This window comes from Anastrepha ludens, chromosome 5, assembly GCF_028408465.1.
Source record: "Anastrepha ludens isolate Willacy chromosome 5, idAnaLude1.1, whole genome shotgun sequence".
NCBI lineage: Eukaryota > Metazoa > Arthropoda > Insecta > Diptera > Tephritidae > Anastrepha > Anastrepha ludens.
This window is the reverse complement of record NC_071501.1, coordinates 29,989,828-30,011,551: the sequence shown is the minus strand read 5'-3', so window position 1 is coordinate 30,011,551 and position 21,724 is coordinate 29,989,828. Positions and strand designations below refer to the sequence as shown.

General features: G+C 39.0%; 2 protein-coding genes across 3 annotated transcripts; one reads left to right on the top strand and one right to left on the bottom strand.

The window, feature by feature from the left end:
• Window positions 1-8,041: 8,041 nt before the first annotated feature.
• On the bottom strand, window positions 8,042-12,021 carry LOC128863832 (testis-specific serine/threonine-protein kinase 4). Its single transcript, XM_054103200.1, has 4 exons — window positions 11,145-12,021; window positions 9,560-9,709; window positions 8,550-8,710; window positions 8,042-8,477 (listed from the first exon to the last, which is right to left on the bottom strand). The coding sequence occupies exons 1-4, from the start codon at window positions 11,651-11,653 to the stop codon at window positions 8,221-8,223; spliced, it is 1,077 nt and encodes a 358-aa protein (XP_053959175.1). The 5' UTR covers window positions 11,654-12,021; the 3' UTR covers window positions 8,042-8,220.
• A 5,735-nt stretch (window positions 12,022-17,756) lies between these two features.
• LOC128863557 (B9 domain-containing protein 2) lies at window positions 17,757-21,721 on the top strand. Of its 2 annotated transcripts, none has more exons than XM_054102777.1 (3): window positions 17,757-18,065; window positions 18,170-18,521; window positions 21,628-21,721. In XM_054102777.1, exons 1-3 carry the CDS (start codon window positions 17,999-18,001, stop codon window positions 21,719-21,721), a joined length of 513 nt encoding a protein of 170 aa, XP_053958752.1. In that variant the 5' UTR covers window positions 17,757-17,998. The 2 variants fall into 2 exon arrangements, with proteins under 2 accessions (XP_053958752.1, XP_053958751.1); XM_054102776.1 differs by having other exon boundaries at window positions 17,760-18,086.
• Window positions 21,722-21,724: the final 3 nt, after the last annotated feature.

Genomic DNA, 21,724 nt, shown 5'->3' with positions numbered 1-21,724 from the left:
TATTATTATGAAGATTAAATGTGTAGTCGTTTTGTTTGAAAAAAAGTCTCATTTTATAGGTATATACCGTAAAATAAAAGAAAACTTAAATAAATGGTAATAAATTAGATTAAAAAAATAAAGTATTAAATAAATAAAAATTTAAATAATAAATAAATTAAATAAATCTTAAATAAAATGTGAGTACTGTGAAATTAACGGCATTTTATATGAAGAACAGGAAGGTTACAGGAAGCGCTCAATGGGTTGTAAAGATCAGCTTATTGTAGATACTGTAATCACAGGAGTAGCTCTGCGAAGAAGGCGAAATTTAAGCGTCGCGTTTATTGACTACAAAAAAGCTTTTGATTCAATTCCGCATGATTACCTGTTAGAAATATTAAGAATTTACAAAATCGATGCTGCCACTGTTGCCCTCTTAGGCCGTATAATGAGCAAGTGGAATACAAAACTGGTTTTAAATGGAACTGTTTCAAAACTGATTTCAATCAAACGTGGTATATTCCAAGGGATGCCTTAAGCCCCCTATGGTTCTGTATTGGCCTCAATCCACTTAGCAGGCTTCTTACACATAAGCAACACGGCTTTACACTCAAAACAGAAATGAGAGAGCACACGTTCAACCATCTTCTGTTTGTTGACGGCTTGAAACTGTACGCAAACAGAAAGCAAAAGCTTTATGAGCTGATAGATGCCATTAAAGTATTTAGTGATGACGTGGGAATTGAATTTGGAACAGATAAGTGCAAAATATTACATCTGACCTGTAAGCTTGATTAAACCGATTATAGACATCTTGCATAGCAGCGGATCTTATAAATATTTTGAATTTGTGCAGCTTAAAGGAATCAACCACACGCTAGTAAAGCAAAGCCTCATTAACAAATTTGAGGCGCGATTGAAAGCTGTATCAAAAACGAGTCTGAACAGTGGAAATAAATGCAAAGCAATTAATACCTGGGCCATACCTCGTTTGACTTACTCGTTTGGAGTAATAACATGATCTCAAACGCTGATACGCACCACTTTTACTAAGTTCCAAAACCATTACCCTCAAAGTGCTGTGGAAAGAATATCGCTTCCTCGATACGTTGGTGGGAGAGGCATCATTAATACAGCGCGTCTACACTTTTCGCAAACATTGAAGCTAGGTACAAATATTCTTAGCAGCGAGCCTCATCTATTTAAGGCTATCGCTATGACAGATAGTGGCTTCACCCCGCTCAGTTTGATGGAGCAGGACTCCCCGTACCTGAGGGGGTTAAATCCCCAGTAGAAATGATCGCAGCATGGAAGACAAAAACAATACGCATTACCTTGAAATGGAATGGATAGACGCTCAATCATCCAATTTATGGTTGAAAAGAGAAAAATTATTTTCGACACATGACGAGGTAACAGAAAAAAGGTGCGACATTAGTAAAAACTTGTTCTACCATTTGGTATTTCATACACGGAGATTCGGAGCTGTGCGCTTCCGAATGATAGTCGGGCAATAACTCATTCGGCTAGAACGGCCAAAAGGGGAAAGAGCATATAAAATATTAAATTAATTCAATATTTATGAAAAGCAATTTTGTTCAAGCAGTTGCTTGATCCGTCCCTAAAGTCCCTAAAGATCCGTAGGATAGCTCTCAGCCTGTTGACTGAAATAGAAAAATTCAGTTTGCCAAGACTTTCAACAAATTCACAGAAACTGCCCTTTACTGCCGATGCTCAGGTTTCTTCATAATCACTTGCGGGTTTTTCAATCACCAGCTACGTCAACTTTATTACTTATAGCTAACATTCAGGCAGTTCGTCAGATATTCGATTCGTTCTCCTCCAAAATTGGCGTGCATTTCACAAGAATGACTGCTGACTGGCAATCGAAATTTCGAGCGGAAAATTGCTGATATAGCATACAAATCTATGATTCAAAGTGTAGCCCGCATTTGGATCACCCTATATTGACACCGCTTATTTAAATACATGTATGTACATGTGTGAAGCAAACTACATATGTATGTATGTATGTGAATGTAGGTATAAGCTTATAATATTAAATGTTTGTCGATGCTGTGTGGGCGTGGGTTAAACGGAAGTGCGCTTCTATGCAAATGCAAATTGCTCCATTTGAAACTTAAATATTGAATTTTAATCAGCAAAGACGCTACTTCTCTTCTATGAATATTAATTTTGTCAAAAAGTCAATAATATTTAGAAGGAAATATTCTGCAAGTAATTTCAAATTTGTGAATTAGAGCGGACGTACTTGGATGGCAAAAAAATGCGTGACAATTTATATAAAAAGAATAAACAAATTAAGCAGAAACCAGAAATTTTTAATCAGAAATCAAATTTAAAAAAAGTTTACTATTTAAAAGAAATAATGATAATAAAAGAAATAATGATAACAAAATCAGCATTGAAATATTTATCTCATTAATACAGCGCAAAAGCTTGAACGAAGATAATATCCGATAAGGCGACACTTCGAATGCTCGAGAGAAAGATTCTGCGGAGGGCGTGTGGACTTTTCTGTGTTGGCGACGATGGTGAGGTGAACTCTAGAAGGTATATAAGTGTATATGATTTACTTTAACTCTGCTTGGAGCGTAGCGCCAGAACAAAAGTATTGAAATCATTTCGATTTTGAGCCAGTTTTTTTTCAGAATTCCAGGTTGTATTTGAGTTTGATTAGTTCGTATCCCTATTTTGGTCTTCCACAGTTCCTAACAGCTTGCGGTGCAGCCGTGCATACTTCACCGGCATTTTTTTCAAGGTGTGCTCGATTGGGAGTTCGATGGTCGAATTAAGCAACTTCTGGTTTGAAATAACACAAGGCCACGAGAAGCTATAGAGGGAATTAATTTCCATAAGAGTTTAGCATAATATACATCTAATTTTACACCTTATTTAACAAAATTTTACTGGAGCTGCATCCGTCTGCATCGAAAACATGTGGTATATTTGACTCTTTTATAATTTTACACATCTTACACCCTTCCTTAGGGTGTTTGGCCGAGCTGCTGCTCCTATTTGTGGCGTGCTTCTTGATGTCGTTCCACAAACGGAGGGACCTACCGTTTCAAGTCGACTCCAAACGGCAGTTATTTTTGTTTTTTTTTGAGGAGCTTTTTCATGGCAGAAGTACACTCGGAGGTTCGCCATTGCCTTCCGAGGGGCCTTCCATTGTATATAGATTGAGGAGGTCAAAGAAGCTTCTAATTAGTGGATCACCCTATCGTAGCAACTCTATTTCGAAAAATGGCTGCCTTTGCGAGGGGCCTACTTGGCCAAAAATTTAAAATTTGTCCGTTGTGATACCATACAGGGGGATGGAAGGGGAACCAGACAGAATCCAGGGCTTGAATTAGAGGATTTGAGTATGAAGATGTGGCGATTTACGTTTGTGTTAAGTGCTTCAAGCTGCTAATGAATTTTACCAGATTTGTGATATTTAAGTCCGCAATATCCACTGGTGTAGCGAAAAAGGAAAAGCATAGATGTTTAAACCTTGGCCCGACGAGAGCAGGGCAGCCGAGAAGAAGGTAGTGAGATGACTCCACCTCGCCCTCCCGACATCTTCCGCAGAAAGGGTTTGATGCAATGCCAAGGCTCACCGCATGAACACCTAACGTACAATGTCCGGAAAAGATACCTACCAAATTCGAGAGCAGTGGTTCTTAAACAGGTTCTTAAAGGAACTCCAATCCTCATTTTGCGATGAAGCCATCTCAAAGGTTCCCTGTCTGGCCAACTCAACGACCCAGCAGTTTCCCTCTATGCCGCAGAGGCCGAGAACACAAATAAGCCTAATATCGAAGTATTCCGATGCAATCGAAAGGGAAGTCAGGCATTTCCCGACTAATTTCGAACGCACAAACAGCGAGCCCAAGGCTCTAATTGCCACTTGGCTGTCGGAGTAGATATTAACCTCCTTTACTGTAACTACAGAAGCGAGCAGCCAGTCCACAGCTTCCTTAATTGCGGTTACTTCTGCTTAGAAAACACTACATTGGTCCGGAAGTCAAAATTTGAGCTTCGAGCCATATTTTCCATGCCCTGTTTCCAAATGTTGCATCCCGTCCACTCTTCCCTTGAAGGAATATAAATGGAAAAGCTTCCCCTCGGGCCTAGGGATAATGTACAATGACCCAGCACCATGAGAATGAACTCAAAGTTGCTGAGAATGCTTGAGTGTTCGTAGCTTAAGTCTAGCTTATGGCCCGAACACCTCAATCTGATTGCGGCGCGTGCAGCAGCAGTTTTTCCTGCAATGTCCACGGGCCTTGAGTGCTAAAGTAGGTGCGGTCCAAAGCGACTCACTGATTCCAATCAGGGCAGACTTTCGAACCCTCTCCAGCTTCTTAACTTTCTAGCGAGTTCCACTAGTCAAGGACTCCGTACCACAGAATTGGCTTTATAATTGTGTTATAAAGCCAAAAAGTAACTTTAGGCGAAAGGACCCATCTTTTGCCGATGGCGCTCCTATAACCATACAATAGTATGCCTTCCTAATTCTCTCCTCAATGTTAGGCTTCCAATAAAATAACAACTCCCAATAAAAAATTAAAAAAAAGCATTTGTTTACCTTGTCAGTAGAATTTTTCGGACGTTGTGAGTGAAGTATTTAATCACATACAGCAGACAAGATCATCCACATCCATTATTCCTACTCGCTGCTTGTCGGGGGCTGCTTATTTGTAAATAAATACTTATGTACACAGCTTCCCTTCATACCTGAAGACAAAACCACTATCCGTAACCTGTAACCTGTCCAGTAGCCTGCAGCTCGGCCTCCACGGAACTACACAATTCTGCGATACCGGATTTTTGTGACATGCAATTTTTTACTATACTCAAAAATAGCAGTTCCAGCGAAGCGGTCGTGGTATTTGGACGAACTCAAGTGAAATTGGATACGATTTTTTTTGGAGAAATGGATAGCCCTAAACAGTGAAAAATTAAATCTTACTAAGGAATTGCTATCGGAGGGGAGAAATTATAAGTTTATCCAGGATTTTCTCAGTTCTTCAGGAAAAATAATTGCAAACGCTAAGAAATGGACGCCAAAGAGCGGTACAGAGGTCGCAAAGAAGTTCTTTCAACGCTGAAGCTGAAAAAAGTATTGGGTTTACCCTTTTCATGGCTCCAAAAAAAGAGGAGATGAGCTGAATATTAATATGGATTTGTCGACAATGCGAAAGAAGCTTATTACAGCTAAAATTTACAGGAGAAGCCCGAGGTAGGTACCATTACTGAGGCTACGACACCTACAGGGTGACCTAGGGCGGAACATGTTATACTCCTGTGAGACTAAAATTAATTTATTTGGACGAAGAACGATTCTTTTGACAATGAAAAATATGTCACCACGACAGTAAAGCACGGAGGTGTCATAATCAACGAATAGATCTGCTTCTCCTATTTTTGATGTTGTTCCACAAATGGAGGAACCTACAGTGTCAAGCCGACTCCGAACGGGAGATATTTTTTATGAGAAGCTTTTTCGTGGCAGAAGTACACTCGGAGATTTGCCATTGCTTGCCGAGGGGCGACGACCATTAGAATGAACTTTTTCTTCATTTTGGTCTTTCACCGAGATTCGAACCAACCTCTCTCTGTATTCCGAATGGTAGTCACGCACCAACCCATTCGGCTACAGCGGTCCCGTATATTGGATGAAAGAAGTCATAAATGCCAAGTAGTACCTGAAGATAATATAGTTAACCATGCTGACACATACGGAGCGAAAAATGCCTCTGAATTGGGTATATATAAAACACAACGTTGCAAAGGATATCAGCAAGTTTGGAAGAAATTGGTTCCCTTCAAATGAGGTTAAGTTCATGAGCTGACCGGTTCAACAAAGCGATCTTAGCCCCATTCAAAGTCTTTGGGCAGATATCAAAGAAGCTGTAAGCAAAGAGAATCCCACAAATATCAAAGAGCTCTGGAAGGCTGTGGGAAAGAAGTTGAAGATTATTCCTGGCGAAAGGTGTAGACTTTTGGTGGACTCTACACCTCTTAGGTATGCAATAGAACTCGCCGACAATGGTCATTGGACGAAATATTAGATTATTTTATTAGAATATTATAATTTAAACATAGTTGTGGGTTATATAATATAATTAATTTCTTTTACGATTTATTTTTCATGGAATAATTTGACTACTGCTATTTTTAATTACTATTAAAATGCTTTGTTTCTTACCTGATTTTTTTATTTTTTTTATTTTAAAAATGAGTCAAATTTCAGGCAAATTTATTTTATCTCCTTCAAAATATGACCCTCTGAAGCAATATACATGTGCCAACGTTTATCGCAGTCCTCCATGCACCCCTGGTAGGCCGACGAAGGGGTGGCCTTCAGCTCCTTCGTCGCATTCTCTTTGATCTTCGCTATCGACTGAAATATTCTTCCACGAAGTGGAAACTTCAACTTGGGAAACAAGAAGAAGTCGCACGGGGACATATCAGGTGAATACGCCGCTTGCACGATGGTATTTTCTTGGTGTATGGTCAAATAATTCAGCACTCGCTGGGTTCGGTGCGATGGCGCGTTATCATCAGTCCAAATCCTAGAATTGTTTGCCCACGTTTCCGGCCGTTTGCGACGTACAGCATCTCTCAAACGCTTCAAAACGGATAAATAACTTTTTTTTTTATTGACTGTCTGGTCCGATGGAAGGTACTCATGGTGTACTACGCCTTGGCAATCAAAACAAACAGTCAACATCACCATCCCGGTACTTTTTTATCCTAGGATATTTTGTCTTCAGTAGAAATATTGTCTATATGCTAATGCTATTATTGCGAAAAGAGTGGTAGATACTAGAAATCTTATATTATTAAATCGTCTATATCGAATAAAATTTTTAATAAATTATATTTCACTTAGCTCTTAACCATATTTTTATTCCTGCTTTGAAACTGAAAAATATACAGTCAGCGTCAAGATAAAGTGTACACCGCATATGGCTCAGTTTTCACTAAATATTTATTTATTTTGTAATTTTAATAAATTTTTTATAAAAATATAAATGCTACTACTACAACTACCATATAGAGCAAAGTTTTGCACTTAGTATAAAATTTATTAAAAATCAGCAAATTTCCATCAATATTTGAATTTTAAAACTAAGAATTTAAAAAAAAATTCGGTTATGCAGTTTTATAAACCATTGAATTTTGGTATAATAAAGTGCAAGTTTGAAGTAGATCAAAAATCACACTGATTTTTAAGAATTTTTTTCGCATGCGGTCTTGTGCATTTTCTCTATTTAACGCCTACTCCACATTTTTTTATATGAAAAAAAACACCGTGAGCAGAAAAAATTGTCAAAAATTAACGGGTACACAGTTTTATATATCATTGAATTTTGGTATAATTATATGCAAGCTCCAAGTGGTTCAAAAATCGGTTTTTTCTGCTGACGGTGTTGGTGGTTTTCTTCCATATAAAAGAAATGTGGAGTAGGCGTTAAATGGAGAAAATGCACAAGACCGCATGTGAAAAAAAATCTTAAAAATCAGATTAATTTTTGAACCTTTTAAAACTTGCACTTTATTACAGCAAAATTTAATGATCTATAAAACTGCATACACAAAATTTTACTAGAAATTCTGAATAAAAAGTTGATGTTGATAGGAATTGATGGAAATTTGCCGAGTTTTTACAAATATTATACAAAGTGCAAAACTTTGCCTTATATGTTTTTTGTTGTGGTATGAAATGTATTTTTATGAAAGAAATAAATGAAATTACAAAATAAATAACTAAATAATCAAAACTTAACACTATTTTGACTGTGACGGTATAAGTATATAAATAGCGCACGTGTCAGCGTTAACTCCCAATTATTAAGTTTCTAAGTGTGAAAAAGCAATTTGTACGTACTCAAGTTTGTGTTTCTCTTTTAACCTTTTTCGCATGGCCCATGTTAGATCTTAACTCCAACCACATCCAAGAACGACTACGAAAGCGCAGATACCGCAACCTAACCTTGCATTTATAAATACGCCCAACTCTTTTCAAATAACCACCTCTAAAACATCTCATTTTTTCCACTTTTTTTGTGCGTTTATTTTCAATATTAATAATCGTTACTTTTTTTTATGAAATCAACATTTAATTTCATATTAAACTAAAATTTCTTGCTTAAGTTTCAAATAATTTCAGAAGAGGTAGAAAAAAAAAAATATTTTTTACGTGAAAAGTTCCATCCCTCCACATTAACTTTTTTTAAACCAAGTTTCCTCTTTGATTTGTGGTATAGTATAGCGTACTTTGAGTGGCGCCAATATACTCCCAATCAGCTGTTTACATTCGTTGCTAACCGTCGGATTCTTTGGGAATGCAAGCGAAGCATTGATGCGTTTAAGTAGCACATGGACATTGGAGCCATCGTAGGGTAGACGGCCGAAAACCATGGCGTAGCACACAACACCGCATGCCCAGATATCGGACATGAATGGATCGTAGGCAATGCCTGTGGGAGGAAAGAAAGCTGCATTCATTAAATGGCAAACGCCAATTGAATGGACTGTGCGGCGTAAGCTACCTTTGAGAATTTCCGGGCTGGCATAGGCATAGCTGCCACAAAAGGTTTTCGACAGAATCACTTCCTGATCACTGTTGCGGGTATCTTTGCGCGCGAAGCCAAAGTCAATCAACTTCAAGGTATAATTTTCATCGAGTAGCAGATTTTCGCATTTTATGTCACTGTAAAGAGAGTGGGATTTCAAATTAATTAAGTAATTTCTCGTCGCAAATTCATAAACTCTTTGATTCGTAAGACAAACAAAGTTGAGAAAAAAAATTTTTTTTTGTTAAATTTCTAGTAGGTGGAAAATTTGTGGCAAAAATTTAATTTTTACCAAAATTTTTTAAGAACTTTTTTACAAAGACAATTTTTTAAAATAATTATCAAAAAAGCAAGCAAAGCTCCATTTTTGGTTCAATAACACTAATTTACAGCAAAAACAAAACTCAAGAACCAGGCCATCCAATTCTTATGTAAAATCATTCCGAAATACTCATAATTTTTTTTTCTGTCTCGCAGTTTTCGAGATAACGCCAAATAAAGGTTTTGTATTAAAGATAAACAAATAGATCATACAAATTTCTAATATCTGGAGAATATACAGATTTTCAGACTTAGCCACCGATTGTGAATAGGAATTGGGTCTTTGAGTTTTTCTTGGCGCTTCTTGCTGTTAACCAGGTTTATTGAACGAAAAATACGAATACTTAGTAAATCACTGTTTCCTTTTGCTTCTTCGGTAAAGAAATTGATTAATTATTTGTAAGCCAGTGAGCAGTGAACCATTAAACGAAATACTTTTTCTAAAAAAAATGGACACCAATTTTTTTTTTTGTGCATGTACGGATAAGAATAATGGATATTTTTCATTTTTAAAAACAGGTTTTTTGATAAAGGAGCACAGAAGTTATAGCCAACAGCTTTGCTACTCTAGAATCAGTTTTTCCCCAAACTCTTTTCTTTCCCTTCCTTTTTTAAGCTTCCGTCACCTTTGAGTCACACTGGGTACTGTAGGGTTAAACGCTTACCGATGGACCACGTTCTTTGAATGTATATACTCCACGGCGCTAATTAATTGCTTAAATATATTGCGAGCTTGTGGTTCTTCTAAATATTTCTTCTCTCGAACGTAATCGAGAAGTGTGCCATTCTCCGCTAGTTGCATGATTAAATAAACCCTGGAAGAAACAATAGCGATTAAGTAAGTAAACATCAGTATTTGAAGCTTAGGAAAATTATTTTATTAAGTCATTCAAGGCATTAAAAAAAATTGTCTTATCCTAAAAAATTTTGAGAAAATCGAAAAAGTTAAGTTCAGTTATATGGTGTCGCCCAAGGAAGTTTGGCTCACTGGTTAATTGCATTAAAAAAGAAACAGTCCTTCATAGAATACTTAGAACGAAAAAATAACCTATTCGGATGACCATGACTACTATTGGCGGATGGGATAGGAGATAAGAAATTGCCAGTGCCGGCTGATAGCTTAAAAAGTGTGAGTCAAGAGCAACTACAGGGCAGCTGGGACGTGAGAGCTGAGGTGATACCACCTCATTACGCTCCTGACAGCTACCATACGGAAAGGCTATGTAGAGTTTGCGTTCCCTCGGACAAAGTCTTGTTAAAATGTGCCAGACTTTGTTAGCTTTCTTGAACGCCAGTGTAGCCAAAATGAATTTATAAACTTCCATTTCAATGGTAGCATCCATCACTCACTTTGCTAATTTATGGCTTACATATCTTTTTCTTTAACCTAACCTTGTCCTATTTCAGGTCGACTCGCTTAGTGCGAAATCTCCAGGTCATGCGGTTCTAAGTCGTCTCTTTGCTGCCATTTCTGCATCGCATGTCGTTTTCAATGGTGATTTTCTAGGTTCTTGGTTGTCTGCCTGGCCCTCTATTCGCTACCTCCATCTGCAACACTTGCCTCACTGCGTGTTCCTCTGGTCTTCTCGTTACATGACCGTACCAGCGTAGGCGGTTTTCCTCGTTTTTGCCGTACGAAGTGCATAACCAGATTAAAGAGAAGAAAGAAATATTTGGCGCGTACACTACTTTGTACTTCAAGTGTTTGGCCGAGCTCCAGCTCTTATTTGTGACGTGCGTCTTGTTATCTCCACAAATGGAGGGGCCTACGGCTTAAAGCCGACTCCGAGCGGCAGATAGTTTTTTTTATGAAGAGCTTTCAATACAGAAATCAACTCAGAGGTTTATCATTGCCTTCCGAGGCGCGAACGCTAAGTATTAAAAAATCTTCTTCTATCACTTTGCTGTTTAATGCACGGAAATTCGAACCTACGCACTCCCAAATGGTAGTTACCCACATACGCATTCGGCTACGGCGGCCGCCCATAGGTTGCAACAGCTCGAGAAAAAAACCAATAAATACGCTTAAACTGATGAACTGTCTGCTAAGGCCTATCCTTTCTTGACTTCTTGAAAGAAATAAAAAAAAAAAACAACAAGCTCTGTCAAGAAATTAAAAATGAAACTGATTAAGCTCAAATCACTTGGTCAAACTCAATCCCACAGTTCGTTATAAAATCTCCAACATAAAATGAAATTTTCTTTCTCATTCACTCGCATACAAATGCATCCATGCACGGGCGTACATACCTATGACTCGTCTCAATACTTTGATAGAAGGTTATCAAGTTCTCATGATGCAAACCCTTCACCGCTTCGATTTCACGTGGCAGAAATTTTTGCGTATACTCTGCTGGCGCTTTCACTTTTGATATTATTTTAACCGCCACCCGCTTGCCATATTCCTCCGAATAGCCAATTTTTACCTTGGCATAATTACCCGTACCAATCACTTTACCAAGCACAATGCCATGATCCTCAAGTATAGTTTTTGGACGGACAGTAGCGGTAGGTTCATTATAAGATTTTGCTTCGGTACCTACAGAGAGTGACGACCCTTGACGCCGCACCGATACAGAAGCTTCTGATCTATTCCCATCTTTAGATGCACCGCCACGCCGACGTAATACGTCGTTGATATTTAGCTTATAGTCAATGTGATCGCTGTTATTGTTACTGTCAACTTCATCGAGTGTTATATTTGCCAGAATTCTGCTTGCCAAACTATTCGTTGAACTTTCTTCCGTTGGCATTTGCATACCCGAACAGGATCACCGACCTCCGGCTCTGTCCTTCTAAGTTCCCAAAAAACGTTTGCGACTTTTGCATTGACAAAACATACGAGAAATATGGATAGCTATGGAAGTTGATTGTAGAAGTATAGTTCCGATTGGCCGGGCTTGGTTCTGTTTGGCGAATAAGAGTAAATAGTACCGGTGCGCTTATTTCGGCGCTCAGAATGATTGCAGGCTTGTACGTTGTTTTTACTTTAATTTAAATTTTGAAGATTGTATTGTTAATTTATACGAAAAGACATTGAATTAACTTATTGTGATTTTTTTGTTTAGATTTTTTTTCATACTTTGAGAAATGTAAATAAAATAAAATAAATAAGATTTGAAATATTCCTGACATTTAAAAAGGTATTTCCTGTGATTCTCCACAAGGCTTTGCTTTCGTTGAATTTTTGAAAACTACTTTGAATGCTTAAAAGGCAGTGATGCATTTTAGATTCAAAAAAGTCTTATGTGGAGTGCAAAAATATAGTTTGACTTGTGTTAAACAAGGACGCCCGGAACAAACCATGTGAGGCTTTGAGCGTCATTTTCAGTCTGCTGCGCCCACACATAGCGGAATATCAATTGGGAACTCTTGCTGGCTGACATTTGTGCAGATTAGAGAGGTTTAGCTGTCTTCCGTGCAGTGCAGAACGCTGTAATTGAATTTAGGTTTCTCAGCCAAATTCTAACACAAAAATTCGAAGTAGAAAATGAAGGAGGAACAATTCCTGAGTTTAAGAATGTAGTAAAACAGTTTAAAGACTGCGCACTTGCGGTCGATGATGCAAGAAGGCTCTCATAGAGGAGTACAGCTCGGGTTTTATATATATACATATATATATAATTGGCGCGTACACCCTTTTTGGGTGTTTGGCCGAGCTCCTCCTCCTATTTGTGGCATGTGTCTTCCTGCTGTTCCATAAATGGGGGAACCTACAGTTTCAAGCCGACTCCGAACGGCAGATATTTTTTATGACGAGCTTTTTCATGGCAGAAATACACTCGGCGGTTTGCTATTGCTACCCGTGGGGCGACCGCCATTAGAAAAAACGTGTTCCTCAATTTTGTGTTTTACCGAGATTCGAACCTACGTTCTCTCTGAATTCCGAATGGTAGCCGCACACCAATCCATTCGGCTACGGTGGCCGCCGCAACACATCCAAATGTGTGAAGGGTGTGAAGGAGCGCAAAATAAATGAGAACCAAATATAGGAGGTCTAGAAGACTAGAGTAATAACATATCGGTTTTTAAAGTTGGATATCAAGTAGCTGAGTTATAATAAAAAAATATATTTGAGCGGTTTTCAGCAGGATAAAAAAATGTTTTTTATCGTGCCGCAATTCTCTCAACATAAGATTTAAATAAAGGGGCACACTTTTTCAAACTCTCAGTTTTTTGGTTGGCGACCGAACCGGTCTAATGGTTATGCGCTTGATTTCTGGTTGGAAAAGGATATGTCTTCTCAGGCATCTCACCCAAAATGTCTATTATCGCTTACTCAAACACTGAGTCTTCTAAACTGAAATGTCGGCCTTCATAGATGCTGCATAGCAGTTTAAAATTGGACCACCACAAAGATATTTCAGCATATTTAGATTAGAATTAGAGCTCTGAACGCTTTCATACTTGCGTCTGACTGTTGCCGATTGCTGAAGAGATTACTATATAGCGCACACACCCACTGACTTGGGTACGATTTCTCAGGCTCTTAGAGGAATATCGCATGCCAGATGAACGCGCAAGATAAAACACGACCAAGCAGATTCTCGCTGTGGAACAACATCAAGACGCACACCATAAATAGGAGAAGAAGCTCGGTCAAACACCTAACACGCCAATTATTTATATATTTTTTAGATTCTCGCCGTAAAAGATTGTCACTTACAATCTACTGTTTGTGGAATTTTCTTTCGGCAAGCTCGTGAAAACCAAAATACAGCTTCGGATCTGAAAACAAAGACGGCCGAAATCGTGCCGGACATAGACATGAGATTTGTACACTCCGAAAATGAATCACTTATATATATGCATTGCCACTGGAGCCCGTACAAAGCAGTGCCTAAAAGATAAATTTGAAGTTTGTTGCCTTTTCTAAAATTTTATTCTACACAGCAGACTTCTCTGTACATATATGAGCATATTTCTTAGATCCTCAAAGTCGAATTCCAACATCATATTACTTTACAGAGTGTAATGAATTTCATAAGAAACATAGGTGGATTCAAGAGGGGAACTAGTAAGACAAACTATGGCAATGGCAATGTTTGCCGTCGAAAAAACTTTCAGGTCATCTGAGCAGAGCAGGAATCTTGAAGACGGATAAAAGCTACCTACCTAAAAAGAACAAATAGTAAAGTTCCTAAGATTACTGTGAAAGCCAGAAGAGCTTTACTTGCCTGTATGGAAAATCTAGAGGACTGAACACCAGACATTCACTACAGTTGTTAAACTCATAATCACTTCAGCTTCCCTATTATCGTGGCCTTAAATTAAGCTACGAAAGTCGGCAGATGAACTCAATAAATTGCACCGTCTCGTCGGTGTCAATATAACAGGAGCAATGAAAATATGCCCAACTAACGCAGTCGATGTGCTCTTATGCATACCATCACTTCCCATTTTAGTTGAAAAAGAAGCTGTTTTGAGAACTTTAAGATTAAAAGGTATCTCCAAACTAAAAAGTGGCGATATAAAAGGACATTTAAAGATCTTAGAAGACTTTCAATAAAATCTTATTCTTCATCGGATTGATACACTATCACCCAAACCCATTCTCTTCAGAAACTTTCAACTGCTTATTAACGAATGTACGAGCGGAAAAATAATTATATCAACAATGGGGCGAAATTAGGATATGGTGGGAATCAATAAGCGTAAATTAAAATCATCGATTCCAATGGATTTTTACCCAACTATCTTCCAGGCGGAATTCCATGCCATCGAGTAATGTATGAGAAAATGCCGTGAGAAAATGGGACGGACAGTTAGGCGGCTTTGAAAGCTTAAGATTATCAACGGTAATCACCTCAAAAATAGTAAATGACTGCCTGAACCTTTTTAACACTTTAAAGAATTTCAACTCAGTATTATTAGATAGAGGTCCGGAACATGAGAGATATGAGAAAAAATGAAATGGCTGATCATTTAGCTAGGTTAGGAAGCGACTTACACTTGCGAGAGGCCCACTGGGACAAAAATTTTAAATTTTTTCGTTATGATACCATACAGGGGGAGGAGAGAGAAGAAGAAGAAGGGAAGGAACCAGACAGGTGGAAGAAAAATGAAGAAAGAGCCTGGATTAGAGGATGACGACCAACAGTTACGATTTACGTTTGTATTAGCCGCTTCAAGCTACTGATGAATTTCACCAAATGTGTGATATTTAAGCCCACAATATCCGCCAGTGTAGCGAAAAATTGAGAGCCCTGATGTCTGAATCTTTGCCAGACGAGAGCATGGCAGCTGAAAAGAAAGTGCTAATATGATTCTGCCGCGTCCTCTAGACAGCTACTGCAGAAAGAACTTGAAACAATCCCAAGTCTCGCCGCATGGACACCTAAGGGGCAATGGAAAGTTAAGAAAAGCTACCAAATTCAATAGCTGCGGCATTGACAGCCTTTGAAGTTCTCTCGAGCGCCCCCGATCTACCCGTGCTCAGAGGTATCTCGCAACTTTGCATGTTTAAGCACTAGCCCAGCGCTCGCTGAGTTAACGCGAGGCCCATCTTTCCAGTAGCAGACCCCAGATTCTCAAGGGAACTCCAATCCTTTCATTTTGTGATGAAGCCATCTCCAGGGTCACCTGTTTAGTCAGCTCATCGGTCCAATAGTTTCCCTCTATGCCGCTATGGCCGGGAACGCAAATTAGCCTAATAATATCGAAGTATTCTAATGGAATCGAGAGAGAAGTCAGGCATTCCCCGACTAATTTCGAACGCACAAGCAATGAGCCCAATGCCCTGTTTGCCAATTGGCTGTCGGAGTAGATATTTAGCTCTAATAGATAAGTGAGCAACCAACTGCATCCTTAATTATGGTTACTTCCGCTTGGAAAACTCTACAGTAGTCCGGAAACCTAAATTTGAGCTTAATGGGCAGCTCCTCGCAGAATCTGACCCACCAACTCTTCGGTCCAACTTCTTCCAGTTAGCTAAAAAAGGGACAAACATGCCTCTAATTAGTCCTGAAACTTTCTGTGGACTTACAAAAGGCTACATTGCCGAATTTCCCAAAAAGTGGGAGGAGCATAAATTCGTTAAACACTGGCGAATTCTATCGGTCAGCAATAAACGAATCAAGTCTTAACGCCGGGTAGAGGAATTTCTGATAAGTTACTTTCGCTCAGACTTTCGGAGTAGACTAAAACTCTTTTAACTGGTTACTTTACAGGCCACTGTAGCCATCAATAAACAAAATAGATATATACAGGGTGAACGATATGAAGTTATATCATCTTCACACTGCTTGTATCTGCAAAACAGTTCATGACATCAACGTCAAAATTGTTCTAATGACAGTTCAATATATTGTTTATAAGCCATCAAAAGCATTTGCGTCTCAGTTTTGTTGATTTTTTTTTTCTGTGATGGAACTCAAACGTAATAGTGTGATTGCGTTATATTTGGCTCGAAAATCACAACCAGCCATTGTTCGTGAGCTCAGTCACCTCAAAATGAATAAAATGTTTGGGAATCGCACTATAAAACGTTACAATGATACTGGTAGCATTGCAAAACGCTATGGAGGTGGACCAAAAAAAACCGCAACTAGGCCAGAAATGGTTCGGAAAGTGAAATCTCGACTTGAAGGAAATCGACGTCGAAGTGAAAGAAAAATGGCCAAAGAACTGAAAATATCGCAAGACAGCATTCAACGCATATTGAAAAATGAGCTTAAGGTCAAGGCTTACAAGTTCCAAAAAGCACACGATCTTTCACCCCAGCAAAAAAAAGTTCGGTGCGAAAGAGCAAAGGAGTTGTTGTGCTTGCACGAACGTGGCGAGTTTCCTAACATTGTGTTTTCTGATGAAAAAAGTTTCCCAATTGAGCATTTCATAAACACTCAAAACGATCGTGTTTACTTGACCAAACACTGATACGAGAATTTGAAACTACGTATGGCCACTACGTATGGACGCTCACCAATCGTTTTTATCGAGCCTGGTGACAAAGTGAATGCGACTTATTATCGGGGGCACGCAAACACTTCGGTCGTAGACCATGGACGTTCCAACAGGACTCGGCACCGTCTCATAAAGCTCGTGTGAACCAAGAATGGTTAAAAATCATGTTCCACACTTCAGTTCGTACGCAAATCCGATGGACTATTCCATCTGGTCCATTTTGGAGAGCAAGGTGAGGACTAAAAAATATGCCAGTATGGATGCGCTGAGAAAAGCGATTATACGAGAATGGGCCAAAATACTCCAAGATCACATTCGTGCAGCATGTAACTCATTTTTTGACCGTTTGAAGGCTATAGTCAAAGCAAAAGGTGGTCATATCGAGCTAAAGTGAATATTTATTAACATTGTAATCATTTTTGAACAATTTTTTCTTTGAAATCAATAAAAAATAATTTCACACAAAAGGTTATGGTGTTTTGAATAGGAATAGGCACTGAAAATTCAGAACACAATCTTCATGAAGGGCCTGCACTATACAGAAAAAGGCGGTGGTGGTGGTATCTTCTATCTAATTTTCCTCTTCGTCTAACTATAAAACTAAAAGTCAATTATCTTTTTTCCATTTTCGCAAAATAGTTTACAAAACTTTCTAAAATAATCAAAGCGTAGAATAAATTTCTTATTTGTCAACACCATTTGACATCTCCAAAATTTTTCAAGAAAGGAGTTTTTTTATTTTTGACACAGGAGAAAATAATCTCGACGAATAATAAATCTTTTACGTAAGCAAGAAGTTGAATTTGGCAGGTGCACCAAATAATTCAACCCCTAAGCATAGTTTTGCATTGCCTTTATAACAGACAAAACACCACACAGGGTAACAACAGTGAAAAACAAATATTAGTAAGGGTAGTTTTTTTTACGCTTTTCAAATTTATGGCAATCTTTAACTGTAACCAAGACGATCACTGGCGGCAAACAAAAAGGAAAATAGAAAAAGTGAAATTAGACGGTAAATTTTTTTCAACAAAAAAGCACGTGTGAAAAAGCACCGAATGAATTTATTTAAAAAATCATTTATTGAATGAAATAAACTGCAAAAGGGAAAAAATTAATAAAAAGTAAAACCAAAAATAAAAAAAAAAACAGTTATGAGCTATGCGAATACGTGTACGAGTTGAAGCGGATAAATTCTTTTGATGGCGGAAGTGCATATCATCGGGCAAATTTTAAAAGCCGTTGATTTCGCCGAGCCACACATCTACTGTAAGTGGAGCCTACAAAGCGGTGTGTAAAGCAAGCAATTTATGCATTTCGATGCAAGAATATCTCACTTAATCGTCATCAAATTCTTGTATGTGATTTTTTAGGTAGCGCTTGGAAACTCGTACAAGGCGAAGTGGCCGGTCAGACAATTGTCTGTTCACATCGCCTACAACAATCATCGGATTTCGCGCATCCTTTGGATATTCACCTGGCCACTGCCTCAGTGCAGGGTTGGCCAAAATTGCACGTGGAGGTGCATGCGGTGAATGTATTGCATAACAGTTGGCCGGTGGGTTACGGTTTCGCGCATATACCCAGCCGACCGGGCGTTCATCGCTTAGAGCTGTTGACTTGGAAATTGGCGCCTGTTACTTGGTACGATAGTGTGCGTGAGAAATTTGGTGGTGGCGGTGTGGGTCTTAGTAAACCAGATTTAATATATACAGGCGTGGAGAGGTGAGTTGATTAAAATATACGAATATGAGCAAAGCGATTCGTAAAATTTGCAGCAAAGATATGGCGGTGCTTGATGTTTGTGGTGGTCCAGCGTAGGGAGCGTAGAAGAAAAGGAAGATAATAATTAGTTATAAACTTTTCCTTGATTTTGTAGTCCAAATGTGTGCACTAAATTATTGAGCTTAATTGGCGCGTACAGCCTTTCTGGGTGTTTGGCCGAGCTCCTCCTCCTATTTGTGGTGCGTGTCTTGATATTTTTCCACAAATAAAGGGACCTAGGCAGAAATACACTCGGAGATTTAGCATTGCCTGCCGAGGGCCGGCCGCTATTAGAAAAAAAATTTTCTTCATTTTGGTGTTTCACCGAGATTCAAACCTACGTTCTCTCTGAATTCCGACTGGTAGTCACGCACCCACCCATTCGGCTACAGTGGCCGCCTTGCTCTTTTACCATGGTGAAAAAAAAATTGTGAAGGGAACTTCCGCTGTCACGTCACAGGAGATTCGGCAGCCGTATGGCGCAAAAAATCGTTGTTTAGACAGCAACGATGTGACTTTGTGTTGATTTTTCGTATATCACCAACATTATCTCAGTTTTTTTTTTTTGTAATTACATCCCAAGTGACGTTCGCCGAACAGCTGACTCTGTTAAATTCGCTCAGAGCCGAATAGCGGTCTGTTATTGAACACACTTTCGTAATTATTTCACCCTGCAATATGGGTCCTACTGCCTTTTTTTATTCCGCAATTTTTTTAAGAAACAGCAGAGCGTATTTTTAAAAATTAGAAAAACATTCTTTACCAATATTTTTTGAAAAAGAAAACAAATTTTTTGCAAAAATTATAAATTTATTGAAAATATGATAGAATACTAAAATATTCAATACTGAGTAAATATCAAAATTATTGAATTTCTGTCAAAAAATGTTCATGAGGGTTAGAGATACCCATTTTTTGGTTTTGGGAAGCCAGAGATTTTCAGGATCCCGTAATTGCGGGACTAGTGCCGGGACTTAGACATTTATTATTTTACAACAATTTAAGTAAAAAAATACATTAATACTTTTTGAGAAGCCTCCTGCCATGGAGGCTTTCACTTTTGTTAAAATAAACATTGAAGTTAGTCACTCAAGTGCAGAAAACTCTCGATATGATTGGCACTTGGTGCTGTGCGAATGGGCTAGCGTCAAACCCTACCAAGACTGGTATTGTCCTCTTTACCAGAAGAGGGAAGCTTGATGGACTTGTTCTGATTAAGCTAAAAAGAGTCACAATCCAACTATCCAAAGAAATCAAATATCTTGGAGTAATCCTCGATAGTAAACTCCTTTGGAAGTCACGCCGGACTTTCCCGACTCCTTCAGGCCCGGCATTAAATGTTCGGCTTAGTCTACCACAACTTAATCTTTTCATCCAAGGAGAGGCCTTAAAGGTCATCTGCAGGCTCAAACACAATGCGACGTGGTACGGCCCGCGACGGGCATTAGATAGCAGAGAAGTCATGGACTTCGATCCAACAATCCTCGCTATGCCCCTTGAGCCCATGCCATCAAGAGTCATACTTGAAAAGAGATACAGTTTGGTGCTGCATGAGCCCGGCCACCAAAGTTTCGCACTTCCACGGATGGCTCCAGGATCGAGTACGCTTCCGGATCTGGTGTTTAAGTGGAATCCAGCATGACAAAGCTACACTTTGCTCTTGGAATGCATGCATCTGTGTGTCAAGCGGAGGTGTATGCTGTTCAAGAAGCGGTGAACTTTGTTGTGGAAAACAGATGGAGAGGCAGATCTATATGTATCCCTCCAACCACTTCAAGTATAGTTGAGTCCTGTAAATCCAGGCTGAACTATGTTTGTAGATATAATATTCTGATGCTAACATCATGGCTCCCGGGACACGTAAGTATTACGGGTAGCGGGATCTCTGACTCTTTAGCCGACATGGGCTCTGAGGTCAACTTCTTTGATCCGCAGCCCGTTCTACCACTCCCTTCTGCAGCCAGCAAAGCCACAGTTAGCAAACTGGTTAATTTAACCCACAAGCGAGCCTGGCAGGTTGAGAGAGGTTGCAGATGAACAAAACTGCTGCTACCTGCCATGTCCGACCTACTGTCGCATATCCTATCATTAAGCAGAAGGGACTGTAGGCGGCTGGTTGGACTGATGACGAGCCACTTTCTATGGGCGAAGCACATGGAAAAGGTAGGCCTCTCAGACAGTCTACTCCGTCCAGCATGAGAAGAGGAGGATGAACCGGCACACCACTTTTTATGCGCCTGCCTGGCCTTCGCTCGAATCAGGCTTGTGGTCTTTGGCACTACAAGATCTGCTCAGATTTCTTTAGAGATCGGGTATATTTAAAGAAAATCCAAGAGGGAACCTGAGTGCAGTACAATGGGCTTAATAGTGTCTGAGTGCTTTACCGACAAAAAAAAGTCACTCATCATTTAACCTCAGATTAAAATATAAATTAATTTTCTCCTTACAACTTAAAGTCAATATTGCGTTCTTTGCTATAAAAGGCCTCCATTTCATATCCTTCGTCAATTACGGTTCCCGAAAATCTCTGCATTATTTGCACACAATTCCGGAAGTTTCGGGATTGAAACATTACCGAAATCTACCTCGTAATTCCGGGATTGATGTCCCTAATATTTTTCACATAAATCACTCTGTATAACTGAAAATAAAGTTTGATAGCAAGTTTCAGAGCCAGTTTTAGGCAGCATGCAAGTTTCTGTGCACCTTCCAGCTTCTTGGCCTCGTATTTTTTGGATCTACTGCCGTTCTTCAAACCAGTACACCATAAAACATTATGGGACTTATACCGGCTGTATGATTCAATTTTGTTTCTTTGGGGAGAGTACTGAGTCAGTCTTCGTGAGTACCCGCTTGGACACCTCAATTAAATTTATTCACCCCTTCGGAAATCATCCTTGATAAATCTGATCAAACGTTTTAAGTGCAGACAAAGGGAATCCAAGTACAAAAACCTGGTTATGTCCAGCTCAGAATATTAAGTCAGTCCCCTTTAGTGCCCGTTTTAAAAACTCCATTGGATGTATTCCCTCCTATCTACAGTATACAACCTTACTTTTATTTGCAGATACAAACTGCAAACGCGATCATCTGGAAAGATTATCATCGATCTTAATTTGATCTATCGCAATTTCGCTAAATTTGGTGTTGAGTTTAAGTGAATA